The sequence below is a fragment of the Salvelinus alpinus genome, chromosome 29 (assembly GCF_045679555.1).
Source record: "Salvelinus alpinus chromosome 29, SLU_Salpinus.1, whole genome shotgun sequence".
NCBI lineage: Eukaryota > Metazoa > Chordata > Actinopteri > Salmoniformes > Salmonidae > Salvelinus > Salvelinus alpinus.
The window spans coordinates 24,086,711-24,105,274 of record NC_092114.1 but is presented as its reverse complement, the minus strand read 5'-3'; the positions used below and the strand labels follow the sequence as shown (position 1 = coordinate 24,105,274).

Sequence of the window (18,564 nt, the reverse complement as noted above, 5' to 3'; positions counted from 1 at the left end):
TTACCCTACCCCATTCAAAGGCACTGAAATTGTTTGTCTTGCCCATTCACTCTCCGAATGGCACACATACACAATCCATAGTGTTAGGATTTATGTTTAAGCATAATAGCCTGTTAGCATATTGGTTGAAGAGGAATATTGTTTTGTTACACACATACACAAACTATACAGAGGGGTGTGGGTGTGTAGGTGCAAGAACTGACCACCACAGGCCATAAAAGCTGTGGACAGTCTGGAGAGGGGAGGGGTGCATCACTCTGGGCCAACCAGGATGGTGAAGAGACTGTTCAGTACCATATTAGGAATTGTTTGAGTGAAGAAGCATGGGGGACACAGGACGGAGGTGCTCTACCCAACAACCAGATGTGGACAAAGGAACGCGCCAAGGGGCTTGGACAAAGGGCCAGCAAAGGGGGGCAAAGTCTAAACCAAGCCCAGCCTCTACTGTGATAGGCCAACTGGACACGTTGAGAATAAAATTGTCATAGTATAAAAACTACTATGTGAGTACATTCCACAGTTCTCTGTTCATCCTGCGCGGTGAAACAGCGAACCCGTATATACGAAAATTGCATTTACCATTTATAAGTTTGAGTTTAATTAAAATACTTAAAATATTGTAATGACCTGACTAGATCATAAATGAACAATTGTCCAGACAGAGGCTTGAGTTTGCGAATTGACTGTTTATTAAACCAACTTTACACAGGCTACTGTTTGGGCCGTAGCACACGCCAAATAGATGACAGATAACCCACAAGCCAATCGTGACCTTCTCTTGTGAAGCCCAGACGTAAGAGAGAGAGAACAAAGGCTGAACCTGGTCTTAACTTCCAATGCTCCACCCCCCTGCCCAACCCCCCTCCACGCCACTCCGCCAACCACCAGGATGCCCGGCATCAGAACATTCCAGGCATTCCCGTGATTGGCAGATAGCAGGTTGATTGACATGTCGGACCCCGCGAACACCGGGTTCTGGTCAGTACAACACAACCACCTCCTAGCCTAACACATAACACACAGCTGTCTGTGCGGGTCGCTACAATATATTCGGGGACTCTGAATCACATTTTGTCCTGATGCCAGATATGAACAGACGCAAATCTCTTTCAATAGCTGTGTTCGAATACCCATACTGTGTACTAGAGGTCGACCGATTAAATCAGGCCGATTTCAAGTTTTCATAACAATCAGAAATCGGTATTTTTGGGCGCCGATTTGCCGATTATTATTATTTATATTTTTTACACCTTTATTCAATCTTTATTTAACTAGGCAAGTCAGTTAAGAACACATTCTTATTTTCTATGACGGCCTAGGAACAGGCAGAACGACAGATTTTTAACCTTGTCAGCTCGGGGGATCCAATCTTGCATTGATTACATTGCACTCCACGAGGAGCCTGCCTGTTAGCAAATGCAGTAAGCTAAGGTAAGTTGCTAGCTAGCATTAAACTTATCTTATAAAAAAACAATCAATCAATGACTGTCATTGCTCCAATGTGTACTTAACCATAAACATCAATGCCTTTCTTAAAATCAATACACAAGTATATATTTTTAAACCTGCATATTTAGCTAAAAGAAATCCAGGTTAGCAGGCAATATTAACCAGGTGAAATTGTGTAATTTCTCTTGCGTTCATTGCACGCAGAGTCAGGGTATATGCAACAGTTTGGGCCGCCTGGCTCTTTGAGAACTAATTTGCCAGAACTTATGTAATTATGACAACATTGAAGGTTGTGCAATGTAACAGGAATATTTAGACTCATGGTTGCCACCCGTTAGATAAAATACGGAACGGAATAAACGTTTTGTTTTCGAGGTGAAAAGTTTCCTGATTAGTCAAAGGTATATGGTTTAGAGAGAAATAGTCAACGCGTTATAATTCCTGTAATAACTTGCGGCTGAATTTGAAAGGGGTTCCTTCGTTATTTTACCGTTCATGTCTTCCATAGAGAATGTCATGATCTACTTCAAATAAGGTCTGTGTTTCGTGCAGGCTTAAACCGCCTCGACGTTTTGATACCCGTGTAAATCTCACTAGGATAAGGTAACGTTTGTCAACATATTTTCATAAATCCACTCTACAAAAAAATGTATCTTCGCTTATATTTAGCCAATATTGATCAGTTACCTTGTCCTATGGATATCTACACAGTTATAAAATTGGCACGGTGATGTAAGCCTACACGAAACACAGACCTTATTTTAAGTGAATCTAAAAATATCCTATGGAATAAATGAAGGAACCGCTTTTCAGATTTTGCTAGGTGTCATGGGAATTATGACTCGCACTTTGGTTGTCAATTCTTACCATGCCCATTATTAAAATAGGATTTCCTGCATATAGAAATTAAAGTTTTTGTTTTCAAAATTCATCACTGGTAACTTAAACTCTATTTTTATTCAAACAGTTGAGAGTATTTGTCTCCTAAGCAGACTCTTCAGTATCATTGTCACTTCAGAGCTGTGTGCGTGTGTGTATTTATGTATTATATTAAGTTAAGTGTTCATTGTTCATTCAGTATTGTTGCAATTGTCATTATTACAAAAAGGTGTGTGTATGATATATATATTTTTATTATTATTATTTTTTTTTTTTTAAATAAAATCGGCCGATTAATCGGTATCGGCTTTTTTTTGTCCTCCAATAATCGGACTCGGCATTGAAAAATCATAATCGGTCGACCTCTACTGTATACTACATACTTAATGAGTATATACACACTACTTACTATTAATTCATTTTAGTATACTGTAAACAAACTATCGTTTCAGTTGAGCTTACTAGAGCTTCGCATGTCTACGGAAAGTTGCTGTTGCAATGCAACCTCTTGGTAGCACAACAAATGTCTAGCTAAACAATTTACGATTTCGGGTCTGTTTGTAAATTCAATCTGGAGTGCCAGAGTGCGCTCGTAAATCCAGAGCAATCAGCTGGTGCGAGCGTTTCGCTCTTGGAGCATTCAGAGCACACCAGAATTATCTGAATAATTCTGAATAATTATCTGAATAACACAGTGCCATCCGTCACCAGAATTAACAATGCCCATTGAAACGCACAACTATACCACTTAGCTAAGAATTATCTGAATAATCAAGTCAAACTTTGGGTGGGTAGATTGTGTAACGACCCTGGGTTTATAAGCGCGGAAATCGACTGCCGCACGAGCATGCTTTTGCGGCACAGTCGATAGCGCGGCGGACCTCGGGCTAGAAGGTCGAGGATTCGAGACCTGCTCCCTGGCTGTTTCATTACAATACTATAGTTAGATAGTTAATATACTGCCTGGCAAGTTAGATTTATTAGTAGCCAATTAACGTTAGGTAACTAGCTAACATACCGGTACATACTGCCTTAATTTTGCCGGTCTCCAGGAACAGACTGATGGGGATCCAAAATAAATACAAATACTGCTGAAATGCTTTGCAGTTCGTAAGGATAGCTTAGCTACTAACACGTTGTCACCCAACATAACGTGTAACGTATCTTATTCGGAAAGTCATTACATTGCTCAGCATTTTCTTAACATTTGTCATAGTTGAAGCAATGAATGTGTCCGATCATCGGACTTTAGCCGCATATTTTCCGCAATTGTCATCAACTCTGAAAACGTAAAACCACGCCCATTTTCTGAAGAACTGCATTATGGGCCCTAAGAGCAAATAGTGGTAACGTCTCAAACTCAAAATAGACACACCCTCGTCTACTTACCTCGCCTTATGCCCTTGGGGAATCCCCGCGATGGTCGTTAGTCCAAACGATTAGCCAAGCAAGGGAAGTTCGCAACATAAGCCCCTCAGCCGTTGTATTTGATCGAGTTTGCCTGTGTACAATGTTAACTTTGGGGCCTGAAACCCCCCCCATAATTAAATTCCGATTGTACATCCGCTAAGAAAAGTCTGCCAAAAGTAAAACCTTGGCTGCATTCCAAACACTTAACGACACCCTCAGCCCTCAAATTAAGTGGACACTTCTGATGACGTGTCATGACGAGTTTACACTAGCAGTGCAAGGGGCAGGGGCGGGGGAGGGAGGAAGGAATTCATGTTAAATGGACAGCCCTTGACTGGAAATTTGTCAATCTCGTGATAAAAGTGTTTTCAGGCACCAGTAGCTTCTGAGTGCTCTACAGTCAATTATGATTGCATGTCTACTTATATTTATACATACACATTCTTATACTTACCACAGGGTTCAATTCTCGGGCTGACTCTTCTCTGTATATATCAACGATGTCGCTCTTGTTGCGGGTGATTCCCTGATCCACCTCTACGCAGACGACGCCATTCTGTATAAGCCTGGCCCTTCTTTGGACACTGTGTTAACTAACCTCCAAACGAGCTTCAATGCCATACAACACTCCTTCCGTGGCCTCCAACTGCTCTTAAAACGCTAGTAAAAACAAATGCATGTTTTCAACCGTTCGCTGCCCGCACCCTAGCATCACTACTCTGGACGGTTCTGACTTAGAATATGTGGACAACTACAAATACCTGGGTGTCTGGTTAGACTATAAACTCTCCTTCCAGACTCACATTAAACATCTCCAATCCAAAATTAAATCTAGAATCGGCTTCCTATTTCGCAACAAAGCCTCCTTCACTCACGTCGCCGAACATACCCTCGTAAAACTGACCATCCTACCGATCCTCGACTTCGGCGATGTAATTTACAAAATAGCTTCCAACACTCTACTCAGCAAACTGGATGCAGTCTATCACAGTGCCATCCGTCTCGTCACCAAAGCCCCTTATATGCAATAAAAGGCTAATTAATTACTTAAAAATCATACAATGTGATTTTCTGGATTTTTGTTTTAGATTCCATCTCTCACAGTTGAAGTGTACCTATGATAAAAATTACAGACCTCTACATGCTTTGTAAGTAGGAAAACCTGCAAAATCGGCAGTGTATCAAATACTTGTTCTCCCCACTGTATATATATATATTTTTGCTGGAGACATATCTCCTTCTCTAACTTTAAACATCAGATATCTGAGCAGCTAACCGATCGCTGCAGCTGTAAATAGCCCACCCAATCTACCTACCTCATCCCCATATTGTTTTTATTTACTTTTCTGCTCTTTTGCACACCAGTATTTCTACTTGCATCTGCTCATCTATCACTCCAGTGTTAAATTTGCTAAACTGTAATTACTTCGCTACTATGGCCTATTTATTGCCTTACCTCTTCACACCATTTGCACACACTGTATATAGACTTTCTTTCCCCCCCCTATTGTGTTATTGACTGTACGCTTGTTTATTCTATGTGTAACTGTGTTGTTGTTTGTGTCGCACTGCTTTGCTTTATCTTGGCCAGGTCGCAGTTGTAAATGAGAACTTGTTCTCAACTAGCTTACCTGGTTAAATAAAGGTGAAACAAAAAAAAGTATTAACTATTAATATACGCCTACTGTATGATAGCTAGCAAATTAATTAGATAAATAACGTTAGTCTGCCTAGCTACTTCTGAAGGAAAAGTTAACTTACAAGTATAAGTAAAAACGAATCTAAATAAGTTAGAAATTGTGGTATTAATGCACATGACGGCACAAACACTTCATAAAAGTAATGTTTTTGTTTGGTTAGCTTTTGGAAATTGTATAAACAAAACATTTTTCTTCAGATGTTCCAGCTAGGCAGGCTAATGTTAGTTAGCTCATACAGTTGGCGTATATTAATAATTATATAATTAATATAAGTAGACATGCAATCATAATTGACAGTAGTGCATTTAAAAGCACCCACAAGCTACCGGTGGCTGAAAACAACCATTGCGGGATGACCGAGTGACAAATTTCCGGGCAAGGGCGGTCCCAAAAAATAAAAATCCTTCCTGCCTCCCTCGCCCCTTGCCCTGCAAGTGTATACTCGTCAAACGTCATCAGAAGAAGTGTCCACTTAATTTGAGGGCTGAGGGGAGAGGGTGTGTCTTGTGTTTGAAATGCTGCCTTCATATTTAGGAGAATTTAGTACGACATCCGGAAACTTCTGGCATACTAACTCTATCCATACTATGACCAATAAGCATACAATATACTCAATTCAAGTCACAAATAGTACGTTTAGTGTGGTTAGTAGGAGAATTAGAACACCTCATGTCTCAAGATCCTTTTTTAACCTATCTCCTCCCCTTCATCTACACTGATTGAAGTGGGTTTAACATGTGACATCAATAAGGGATCATAGCCTTCACCTGGTCAGTATAATGGAAAGAGCAGGTGTTCCTAATGTTTTGTACACTCAGTGTATATTGAGAAAGTATTTTCAGTCCTGGACTTGGCTTTGTTTGGGAAAATGGCTCATGAGGTATGTATGGTGAACCAACATATCTTTTCAATGGGAAAATATGACAAATGTGAAACATCTTTTCAATGGGAAAATATGACAAATGTGAAACATGATAGAAATTAAACGGATTAAGTGTTAGGTTTGTATGGAGACATGGGTTTAGGTAATGTCTTTATTTGCACTCACAGCCAGTTTCAGCATGCGCTCTATCATTCTGGAAAAGTCCATATCCTGTCATGGGGGGGAGGGGGGATAAATGAAACAAAGTCACCCTTAAGCACAGAGAAATGGAGAAGTCCAATAGACAAAAGTCTAACAGACGGAAGACGTTAATATTTACCTGGAATGGTTTCATGGAGTTCTGAATAGTCGGCACCATCCACTGAAAGAAACATGGTTAAAGGTTTTTGTGAGACATGGTTAAGGTAGACCCAGCGATATGATGCAGATGTACAAAGTAAAAAGTATAGTGGGTCAATATCCGCAACAACTAATAGTTGGAGCGTGAGGCTCAACTTCTGTTTTGGTCCCGTGGCTACCACGTAAGAGCGTGAAGCGAACCCATGCACATACTGTTACTGTGTGAGAGCGAAGTCTTGCATCGCAATATCGCTGCTGCTGCTCTTGCAACGTCATTTCAGACTATCTTGTTACTTGATAATAAAGCCACCCATTAATCAAAATGTACTCGTTTGATGAGTGAAAATAAACCAAATACTAACCAAGATATTAATAATGAACATACCTGTTGTACCAATCCAATCAGTAACTGTATGAAGAACAGCTGGAAAAGATTTCAGATCACTTTTTAGATTTTAAAATTCATTTACATATACAGTATGTTGTCATGACAGTAGCGTATATTATTTAGGATGCATGCAAATTGCACATTCCCAGGTCTCTCTGTTTTCCTTATGTGATCTTTGACCTCACCATCTCAAAGAGTCTCCTGAGCAGGAAGCTCTTGCGTATCCGTGGTGACCGGGGGAAGTTCAGCTCATAGCAGAGAGTTGGGGCAAACACAAAGTAATATATATCTATGGAGGGTGGACAGTAAAAATAAAACACATTAAATTCATTCATTGTACATCTTTTGAAATAAGAATTTTGTATGCAGAAATGTATAATCTGTATGGATTTAATTGAATTTAATTGTAAACCGCTACTATTCATGCTCAGTTATGTTCAATATCTCTTTCTGTTCTGACCTCTGTGTGTGAGATTCCCAGGGTAGGACACATGAGCGTGTACAGCTGACCCATTTGACTGGGCGACTGATGGACCTATGGGTACACAAAATATGTGGATGTACAAGACAGATTATTTCTGACAGCAGTACTTCTGAACAACCAGTAGATGGAGATGGCAGCACAGTAACGTTTCAGAAAGTGGGACATTGCCGCACGAGGGTGCATTTAATCATGTGTTCGTATTTATTCAGTGGGCAAAAGATACATTTTTAAAACGCTGAAAGCTTTTCGCAGTAAACAGCCCAGCCAAAGACAGGTCACAGAAGTTACTCATACAGCAATGGGTCATACAGCTCATTAAATACCCGTATATTTCGCCTCACGCGCATTTTTGGGGAGGTCAGAGTAATTAGGACAGCCAATCAGATCTCGGGCAGCATCTGTGTTACTGAGGGCGCGCAAATGGCGAGAAGACCCATAGCTCTGTGTGTGTGTGTGTGTGTGTCAACATGCTAATTTGGAGATGCTAACCAGTTGACATTATTACACCAGCACTGGAGAAAATATCAAATGTGTACAAAGATGGCAGCCTTAGCACTTTATTGTAGTTGCTGCCATTGATACACTGAACAGAAATATATATATATTTTTTTTAAAATCACAACATGCAACAATTTCAAAGATTTTACTGAATTACAGTTCATAAGGAAAATCTGTCAATTGAAATAAATTCATGAGGCTGCAGTTAAAGAACCTGGTGAAGACGACGAGCACGCAGGTGAATTTTCCTGAGACGGTTTCTGACAGTTTGTGGAGCTATTCTTTGGTTGTGCAAACCCACAGTTTCATAAGCTGCCCGGGTGGCTGGTCTCAGACGATCCCGCAGGTGAAGAAGCCGGATGTGGAGGTCCTGGGCTGGTGTGGTTACATATGGTATATGGTTGTGTGACCGGCTGGAAGTACTGCCAAATTTGATAAAATTACATTGGGGGCAGCTTATGGTAGAGAAATTAATATTCAATTCTCTGGCAACAGCTCTGGTGGACATTCCTGCAGTCAGCACGCCCCCTCAAAACTTCAGACATCTGTGGCATTGTGTTGTGTGACAAAACTGCACATTTTAGAGTGGCCTTTTATTGTACCCAGCACAAGGTGGACCTGTGTAATGATCAGCTTCTTGATATGCCACAACTGTCAGGTGGATGGATTATCTTGGCAATGGAGAAATGCTCACTAACAGGGATGTAAACAAATTTGTGCACAGAATGAGAGAAAAGCTTCTTCTAAATATGGATCTTTTATTTCAGCTCATGAAACCAACACTTTACATATTGTGTTTATATTTTTGTTCAGTATACTTTGTTTGTACTATTTGCCATTTGTACTTTCCTCATTCGATTATGCACGCAGGCACACAAACAGAAGTGTGAAGGGACACCTGGTCAGGAGTACTCACATGAATGGGAGCGGGTCAGGGTGCGGGCTTTGGTATGCCTAATCTCTCTGCACCACATGTTCACATCCTTATACGAGTACAACTTCATGAAGAGGATGGTATACACACACAGGGCAAAGGCTCCACCCACTGCACAAGACAAAATAGATATTATCAAGCTTTACAATACTACAACACTATTTTAGAAGTGGACAAATCCTCTGAGGGGTATTTAGTATTTTTGATAAGGTCAAGGAGTAAATATACTGTTACTCACAGATAAACATTAGGCCTATTTATATGGCCATGCAGTGTAAGCGTGTGTGTGTGTGAGATCATGATCAGGCCATCTCACCTGGGGTAATGGAGGTCAGCGTGAGCACAGTGGCTGATGGGAAAAAGAGGAGGGTGGTCAGATTGACCAAGTAAAGGAATGTTCCGGTAGTCTCTGAGATGGTGCCCTGCAGAGCAACAGAAATTAAAAAAACATTGTTAACACAGTGCTCTGGGCACAGAATTACTACATACAGTATAATAATTTATGGGCCTGGGGTGGTCTAGTAGTCTAAACTGATGCCTCCAGAATACATGTACCTGTGTGAGTGTGGTTTCGAATACAACCCACTGCTATTCTAGCAAACCCTCTCCTTCCTTTCATGTCAGTCACTGTCCTATCTAATAAATATGAGGGGAAAATACAACAAGGAGTGGGACTGACTCACTCCACACATACAGTGCATTCAGACCCCTTGACTTTCACATTTAGTTACATTACAGCCTTATTCTAAAATTATTATTTTAAAATCCTCAATCTACACACAACACCCCATACTTAAAGTGAAAACGGGTTCAGAAATTAGCAAATTTATATATATATATATTTTTTGAAATACCTTATTTACCTAAGTATTCAGATCCTATAAGACTCGAAATTGAGCTCAGGTGCATCCTGTTTCCTTTGAACATCCTTGAGATGTTTCTACAACTTGGAGTCCACCTGTGGTAAATTCAATTGATTGGACATGATTTGGAAAGGCACACTCCTGTCTATATAAGGTCCCACAGTTGACAGTGCATGTCATATCAAAAACCAAGCCATGAGGTCAAAGGAATTGTCCGTAGAGCTCCGAGACAGGATTGTGTCGAGGCACAGATCAGGGGGAAGGGTACCAAAACATTTCTGCAGCATTGAAGGTCCCCAAGAACACAGTGGCCTCTATTATTCTTATATGGAAGAAGTGTGGAACTACCTAGAGACTCTTCCTAGAGCTGGCCACCCGGCCAAACTGAGCAATCGGGGGAGAAGGGTTTTGGTCAGGGAGGTGACCAAGAACCTGATGGTCACTCTGACAGAGCTCCAGAGTTCCTCTGTGGAGATGGGAGAACCTTCCAGAAGGACAACCATCTCTGCAGCACTCCACCAATCAGGCCTTTATTGTAGAGTGGCCAGATGGAAGCCACTCCACTCCTAAAAAGGCACATGACAGCCTGCTTGGTGTTTGCCAAAAGGCACCTAAAAAGGACTCCGACCATGAGAAACAAGATTCTCTGGTCTGATGAAACCAATATTGAACTCCTTGGCCTGAATGCCAAGCGTCATGTCTGGAGGAAACCTGGCACCATCCCTACGGTGAAGCATAGTGGCGGCAGCATTATGTTGTGGGGATGTTTGTCAGTGGCAGGGACTGGGAGACTAGTCAGGATTGAGGGAAAGATGAACGGAACAAAGTACAGAGAGATCCTTAATGAAATCCTGCTCCAGAGCGCTCAGGACCTCAGACTGTTAACCTTTGCTTCAAAAGACAACAACCCTAAGCACACAGTCAAGACAACACAGGCATGGCTTTGGGACAAGTCTCTGAATGTCCTTGAGTGGCCCAGCCAGAGCCCGAACCCTATCTAACATCTCTGGCGAGACCTGAAAATAGCTGTGCAGCGACACTCCCCATCCAACCTGACAGAGCTTGACAGGATCTGCAGAGAATGGAAGAAATTCCCCAAATACAGGTGTGCCAAGCTTGTAGTGTCATACTCGAGGCTGTAATCGCTATCAAAAGGTGCTTCAACAAAGTACTGAGTAAAGGTCTGAATACTTATGCAAATGTGATAGTTACATTTGCACAAATTTCTAAAAACCAGTTTTTGCTTTGTCATTATGGGGTATTGTGTATAGATTGATAAGGGGAAAAACAAAATGTAATCCATTGTAGAATAAGGCTGTAACGTAACAAAATGTGGAAAAGGGGGTCTGAATACTTTGAATGCACTGTACATATACTGAACAAAAATATAAAAACGCAACCACTAACAATTTTACTGAGTTACATTTCATATAAGGAAAACAGTCAATAATACATTCATTAGGCCCTAATTTATGGATTTCACTTCACTTGTCAGGGAGGCAGCCATAGGTGGGCCTGGGAAGACATAGGCCTAGCCCCTGAATAAGCCAGGCCCAGCCAATCAGAGTACATTTTCCCCCACAAGCGGGCTTCATTACAGACAGAAATACTCCTCAGTTTCATCAGCTGTCCGGGTGGCTGGTCTCAGATTATCCCGCAGGTGAAGAAGCCAGATGTAGAGGTCCTGGTCTGGCTTGGTTACACGTGGTCTGTGGTTCTGAGATGGTTGGATATACTGCCAAATTCTTTTTTTTTTAACGACATTGGAGGCAGCTTATGGTAGAAAAATTAACATTAAATTCTGTGGCAGTAGCTCTGTTGGACATTCCTGCAGTCAGCATGCCAATTGCATGCTTCCTCAACTTCAGACATCTGTGGCATTGTGTTGTGTGACAAAACTGCACATTTTAGAGTGGCCTTTTTGTCCCCAGCACAAGGTGGACCTGTGCAGTAGTCATGCGGTTCAAAATCAGCTTCTGCCACACCGGTCAGGTGGATGGATTACCTTGGCAAAGGAGAAATGCTCACAAACAGGGATGTAAACAAATTTGTGCACAAAATTAGAGAAATAAGCTTTTTGTGTATATAGAACATTTCTGGGATGTTTTATTTCAGCTCATGAAACCAACATTTTACATGTTGCATTTACACACACACACAGCTAAAAAAGCCACATTGGTTTTTATTAGGGGGGGGAATGCTTGACAAAACCTATTTAACAGATCTCTACCTAACAGGCATTTGAAATACTTGTTCACAAGCAACAGAGAGATTAGTGAGATTTCACAGCACATCCTTCACATTAGTCCCAGACATTATGGCATGACACTCACCACTGATAGCCTCCGCTCCGTATACAAAGCTGCCATTATGAACACGTTCGAAACTGAGGAAAAATAAACACATTAGAGCCGGGTACTCCACAAAAGACAGCCGTGTAATATTCCTACAATATTGATTCCAAAATAAGAAAATTAGCCCCCACTTGGTGGGAAAACAGTTGATGATATTTTAGTTGGTATAATGACTTGTGTTGCTAAGCAACCAAAACCAGACAATAAGACATTAAAATAAATAGATTTGGGAAGATGTACAACAATCAATCACAATAGTAAGGCTAGCATGCCAAAGAGGAGAGCGGTTTAGTCTACATACCAATGATAAGGCAAGATGCAGGCCAGCTATATGGGTCTTTTAAGAACAGTGAAACCACTTGGATGGGGTCCACCAGTATCCCATATCTATCAGAGGAGGGAAAGAAGATATTGATGGTTACTATTTTTACAAAAGAAGCTGTGGTCAAAATTAAAGGATCGGCAGTCGTGACAGAAGTGATTAACAAATGATCATATTGAAGTTGACTGCCTAAGTGTTATAGTTATTTAAAGCTGCAGCTACTTACTTTATTAGATTCTCCAGGAAAAGGCGTGCATTGCACAAGACCTGCAACAGCAGAGATTTTGCAATCAGAAGTAAACAAAATTCATACAAACATGGAGAAGACTGACCAGTGATCATTCATTACCAACAGACAGACTGGTCACAGGTCAGTCTTCCGCCACATGTTGATGTGAGCCATACACTACAAGTGCCGAGGCAGTCATTTTGACTGCATGTGAATTGTAAATTCAAATATATTTCTGCAATTAAAAAATTTAAAAAAGTCATACCCCCCTTTGTCCTCGAATTTTCCTGAATCAATTTAACACACATTTGTTTGACTTTCAATATCACAAAAATAATGTTATAAGCGGTTAAGAGGGGGGGCCGGCAAAAAGTGACTTTATAATCCTCCTTGAGTCACATGCAGGTAAGACATTCTGATTTCACATAGTATCAGAGAGCAGATTAAGGTTTCCAAAACACTTACCTTTGCCAAACAACTTACAATTTAAGAGATGAACTCCATTTCAAAATATCCCTTTTTCCAAGAATAACCCCTGATCCTTGGCGCTCCACACTTTGGAATGTTGCAGTGAAAACGCCTGCCCATTGGCTTAGTAAGGGGAGGGTAAAGAGAGGCCCGGCAGTTTAAATGCTAATCTCAATGCTATAAAGGCTGATAAGAACAATCATCCATTCTGGCAACAGATAACCTAACCCTGGGGACCAACCCACAACAGGCAGCGGCACATGACACAGTATTGTTCATAGCTTGCTTCTGTATTACAGCAAAAACAAACTGGATGAGATGTGGGATCAATCGAGGTGAAATATCTAGGCTAATCGTCCTTGTGTTTCTCACCATGCAATGTTGTAGCTGTTATCGGTCTTCAGATTGGTTAGGCTACACACAGGCTAGCTAGCACTTCCATTAAAAGGTTTAATCTGATTTATATTCCCCTTTTGGAACTTATACTGTATAATTAATTTCTATACCCATTGATTCTTGAAGAATATAACTTATGAGTCTGGAACTTGGTTCTGATGAGGTATGACAGCTGAACTAAAAATATACATTTGTTTTACTCTATTGTTTGTAAAGAATGTAATTGTAAACCAACACCGTATAGCCTCAAAACATGGTTAAAACTATACATTTGATTTCATGGATGGTCAGTCCTTGCATCTATTGTCTGGTCTATGAATTTGAGAGTGGTTACATTTCTCTAGCCCCATCCCTGAGCTGTTTACAAAATCAGGTCCATAGACTAGCCTTGTGAAACCATACTGATCTTGCAATAGCTCACATTGTTTCACTGAAGCTAAAATGTTAGCAGGCTATCCATAGACTATATCACAGCGGTCACTCACTGGTGGTGTCACTTTCATCTGAAGCTGACAGTCACACACAGAGACAACACAGAGAGCAAACCCTGTTCCCGAAACCTTGGCCCTGGATAGTGGAGTCGTGCAGACCCTTTTGATTTCCAAACCGAAAATAGACATGCTGTTGTTGCCATGTTAAAAAAAGAAAAGGCATGAGTCAACCTACAAGCAGCATACCAGACCGACTGCTTCATTACAAGGTTCGTTTCTGCAGCAGCAACTTCTTTACTACATTATTCAGAAGGGCTTGTTCAATTTGAGGAGCAACATATAAATAATAAATATTAATTGAACTGCTAAATTACTCAAATTTCTCCCAAACAATAATGATAGCTGTGGGTTACCTGTATGTTAAAGCCCCTTCAGAATATCAACCTAAAGCACACCAACATAGCTTAGCATCAATTATGCATGTAGCCAAAGGCTACCTAGCCTAACACGCATGACCTGTAAGATACAGAAACTGCAATATTTATGGTCCATTGAAACAGTCTACATACTGTAGATATTGCCTAGCGCCAGAGCCCTTTATTGAAATAGGCAGCTCTGGTCAGGCCTACATTAAGCAGCACGTGCAGAGGAACCAACCCTTTCGAACTGGCTGGGCATCACAGTGACCGAAGAATATCCTTGGTGAGCCAGCAATGTAAAAGATAGCTACAGAGGGTACTCCGTGCAACAGTTACACCGCTTCTCTAGCTCACATACTCTAGCCAGCAACTTTCCACTTGAGTTTCAGACCCATTCATTAGTGGGTACAAAGAATGTAGGGATGATTCCCAGGGAATATGATGGGGGTGTGTCTGTTTGAATGTCACAGCGATCATGTTTCAAAGACTGGATTAATACCGGCTTTGGAAATTAAACTTCTCTCGCTCAGATGCTTTGAAGGCAACGGCAAGATTTTTCCTGCAGTCTCTTCAAAACAGAAAGAATTGGGTGTTTATTTTTAGTTATAATACATGAGATTCTGTCCATATTAATTTAATAAATTCTCATGTTAGAAATACGTATTATTGGATGTTCTGCCAGAAAAATAAAATACCATTAAACTTCCATTAACACTTTTGAAGTAGAACAGGAAACGTTTATCATCAGAGGAAGAAGAAATTCTGAGTCCTCATTTGACCTTACCCTGGGGGACAGAATTAACTGCAACACATCAACTGACAAATCAAATGCTTGACAGGAGTCATGAATGCTCTGGCTACTGCCCACTCCATTAAACAATGCCAGCAGCCTAGCATACCTGGCAGAACATGTCAATGACTTGAACCATGCCTATCTGAACAGTGCAAACTTAAATTGATCAAACTTCAGAGACTACATTAGGCTAAACCTAGGTAATATGGACCTCCAGTTTGTCTGATGGACATTTGTGCATGCCTGGTTGTGCTTATCAACATACAGTAGGCTACAGCCTCCAGTAGGCTACATGAACCAGATAAGGTGTACTAGTAAAAACAGGCAACGTTTGTAAGGTGACACACTGGAGAGATTATCAGGCTCCTCTCAGTACAGGAAGACGACGCGTTAGGCTCTGTGGTGGGCATTTTAACACTAACTGCCAGAGTGCCAAGAGAGGAGTGGAGTGGTGACCGTTTCTTTGACTGCTATAATATAAAGTGAAGTTTGTTTTTATAAAAACGTCGAGAGCGCGATCAAGAAAGAGTGTGAAAGAGCACGAAGGAGAAAGAGTGATTGAATGACTTGGCTAGCCTTTACAGTTGAATGAGGCAAGCTGTGTGACATGACCAAGATGCTTCAGCTCTCATTCAAAGTCCAAGTCTCTTCATAGTTCATATAAAACTCCTCTCTCATAAGAAAATATAAGAGGGCCAGGGATAAAAGTTCTCTTATCAAACTGATTATTGTTTTGTTTGCCATGCACAGGCGTAGTGTGGATAAGATAAGTCAACAATGTTTACCATTGCTATTGAGACAGCTCTGAAAGACATTAACACACCATTGGGTTACTCATGATTCTCACTGTGTAGACAACAGCCCAAGAGAAACTGATATCTGCCTATCAATAAAACTGTAGCTATTGGCAGGAAAGCAAGGAATGTAGGCCTACTGAGACAGAACCAACTATCCATCCATCCACAAAGCTGATCAGAGTTGAGTCTTCACAGATTTTCTCAGACAGGAGAGAAGTAATTGACAGAAGAGTATTCAATATTCTACAAATTGCAGTCTAAGTTCGAGAGTCTAAAAGGACAATGTGAGTTCATGCAGATTTATATCAATGGCTCCAATATGGCTGCTCAGTTGCCAGCAGCGTCACTGTATTCTCTATAATTTGCATAATCAACACATCCCCATAAAAAATCTGTCCGTTTAAACCAGAGATACAGTATCGGTTTTATTGCATTGGATGCATCTCAATCCACCCATGTCGCACTTCAGCATCTACCGACACTGACAACAGATCAATAAAAGAACCTCGTAATCTATGCCGAAAAGGGATCTGGCTTTTATTTGTTTTGCATTTTAGCTAACCCTAATCCTTTTCCTAACCCTAACCTGCTGCGTAAATTCTCCTAATCTGCTACGAAATGTCAAATATTACGTTAATTTCACAAAAGCTGGATCCCTTCTTGCCGTGACCATGAGAAGAGGAGACACATTGTATGATACAATGTCCATCAAGCATAGAGAACATTGTCCCAAAAAACTTGTGGTTATCATGTAATAACCCAATAATAATTTGTTGAGAACTTTATTCATAAGGAGGGGAAAAGTATGGACATTACAGCCTAGGACAAATGCCTCAATGGGATAGGACAACCTGCTGTGTTGTGTTGACTATTGGTTGTCCCAGCCCAGCAATAGATGTAATATTTATATGGAACTAAAACCTGAATGAATTAAAACACCAAACACTTAAGTGCCTTGAAGGTAAAGGTAACCTGAAGAAGTGATATTCTAACATCAGGAGTGCTTTTCATTTGTTTATGTACTACTGTAGGTTCACCAACAGACCTACATCAATACACCCATGTCAACTGGACTCCCACTGTGAAGATGAGCAGTGCTGCAGGAGCATCAGGTTCTACTTCTTTTCCAGATATGAAAAGGAGACATCCCTCAGTTGGTTGTCATATGCTGTGCTTTTGACTGAATTATTCTGTTGTGCCATTTGAGCCCTATTAAATCGTATGAACATATCAAATGTGAAAAATACTATTTTGTCATCTGCTTTGCTCCGACCCATTGAATAAAAAGTATTTCTTATAGCCCTACTATTTTCTTTTCCAATTTAAAACAAATTTTGCATAGACAATGTAATTGTGGTAGTCTTAGGCAAACCATCGTCATTATCATAGTAGCACCTCCAAGTGCCACTCAGACATTCTGGGAGAAAAGTATCTTGCATTGAATTTGGTAGTAGTTGTGTCTGTGTGTATGATTAAAGCTCTTACTTCCATACATTCCACCACCTAGATTACAAGGGTTGGATTTGGACTAAACAATTTCATGTCAGCACAAGGCATGTACAACATCCAGTATAATGATACGCCTCATATACATTGTTCACTGGAATTGTTAAAAAAAAATTGAGAACATATAGCTGAACATTATGTAAACAATGTGTGAGCTCAGCTATTCTTTGCTTCAGATGCACTATGTCAAGGGGTGCATTGCAAATGCCCATAAGGCTAATGCCATCATACTGTAGGCCAGTGGTTCCCAACACCGGTCCTCGAGGACCCCAACAGTACAGTTTATTGTAGCCCAGGACAAACACACCTGATTCAACAAAAATGTGTTGGGCCTGATTCAACAAAAATATGTGTTGGGGTATTCAAGGACTGGAGTTGGGAATCACTGCTGTAGGCCTATGGCTGCATTGCATGCCATTATCAGCTGCAAAATGGGTTCACATGTCTGATATCCTGAAAATTGTAACAATCAAATAAAACTAATTGGAGAGCTTATGACTGAACAGAAAGATAATTTTCTGTTACCACGTACCACCCCAAAGCTGTAAACACGGGCACCCTCATAGATATCATCCTAACCAACTTGCCCTCTAAATACACCTCTGCTGTTTTCAACCAAGATCTCAGCGATCACTGCCTCATTGTCTGCATCCGTAATGGGTCAGCGGTCAAACGACCTCCACTCATCACTGTCAAACGCTCCCTGAAACACTTCAGCGAGCAGGCCTTTCTAAATCGACCTGGCCGGGGTATCCTGGAAGGATATTGATCTCATCCCGTCAGTAGAGGATGCCTGGTTATTTATTTTTTTTAAATGCCTTCCTCACCATCTTAAATAAGCATGCCCCATTCAAGAAATTTAGAACCAGGAACAGATATAGCCCTTGGTTCTCTCCAGACCTGACTGCCCTTAAGCAACACAAAAACATCCTATGGCATTCTGCATTAGCATCAAACAGCCCCCGTGATATGCAACTTTTCAGGGAAGCTAGAAACCAATATACACAGGCAGTTAGAAAAGC

At 40.8% G+C, this 18,564-nt stretch overlaps 1 protein-coding gene and 1 long non-coding RNA gene across 4 annotated transcripts in view; one reads left to right on the top strand and one right to left on the bottom strand.

Annotated features, from left to right (window-relative positions):
- The window catches only part of LOC139559349 (diacylglycerol O-acyltransferase 1-like), a 31,232-nt gene that overhangs the window by 5,933 nt on the left and 6,735 nt on the right, over positions 1-18,564 (bottom strand). For both annotated transcript variants that reach the window (XM_071375278.1, XM_071375279.1), the window contains exons 3-12: positions 12,730-12,770; positions 12,483-12,568; positions 12,161-12,213; positions 9,281-9,386; positions 8,947-9,075; positions 7,509-7,583; positions 7,234-7,337; positions 7,046-7,084; positions 6,641-6,682; positions 6,487-6,531 (exon numbers count right to left, since the gene is read on the bottom strand). In XM_071375278.1, the coding sequence (XP_071231379.1) occupies positions 6,487-6,531; positions 6,641-6,682; positions 7,046-7,084; positions 7,234-7,337; positions 7,509-7,583; positions 8,947-9,075; positions 9,281-9,386; positions 12,161-12,213; positions 12,483-12,568; positions 12,730-12,770 (720 nt within the window). The remainder of the gene's footprint in view (positions 1-6,486; positions 6,532-6,640; positions 6,683-7,045; positions 7,085-7,233; positions 7,338-7,508; positions 7,584-8,946; positions 9,076-9,280; positions 9,387-12,160; positions 12,214-12,482; positions 12,569-12,729; positions 12,771-18,564) is intronic.
- On the top strand, positions 692-17,335 carry LOC139559352 (uncharacterized). 2 transcript variants are annotated; one of them, XR_011671744.1, is made up of 2 exons: positions 692-1,431; positions 17,068-17,335. It is a non-coding gene; the product is annotated as an uncharacterized lncRNA (long non-coding RNA). The 2 variants fall into 2 exon arrangements; XR_011671745.1 differs by lacking the exon at positions 692-1,431 and adding an exon at positions 14,097-14,296.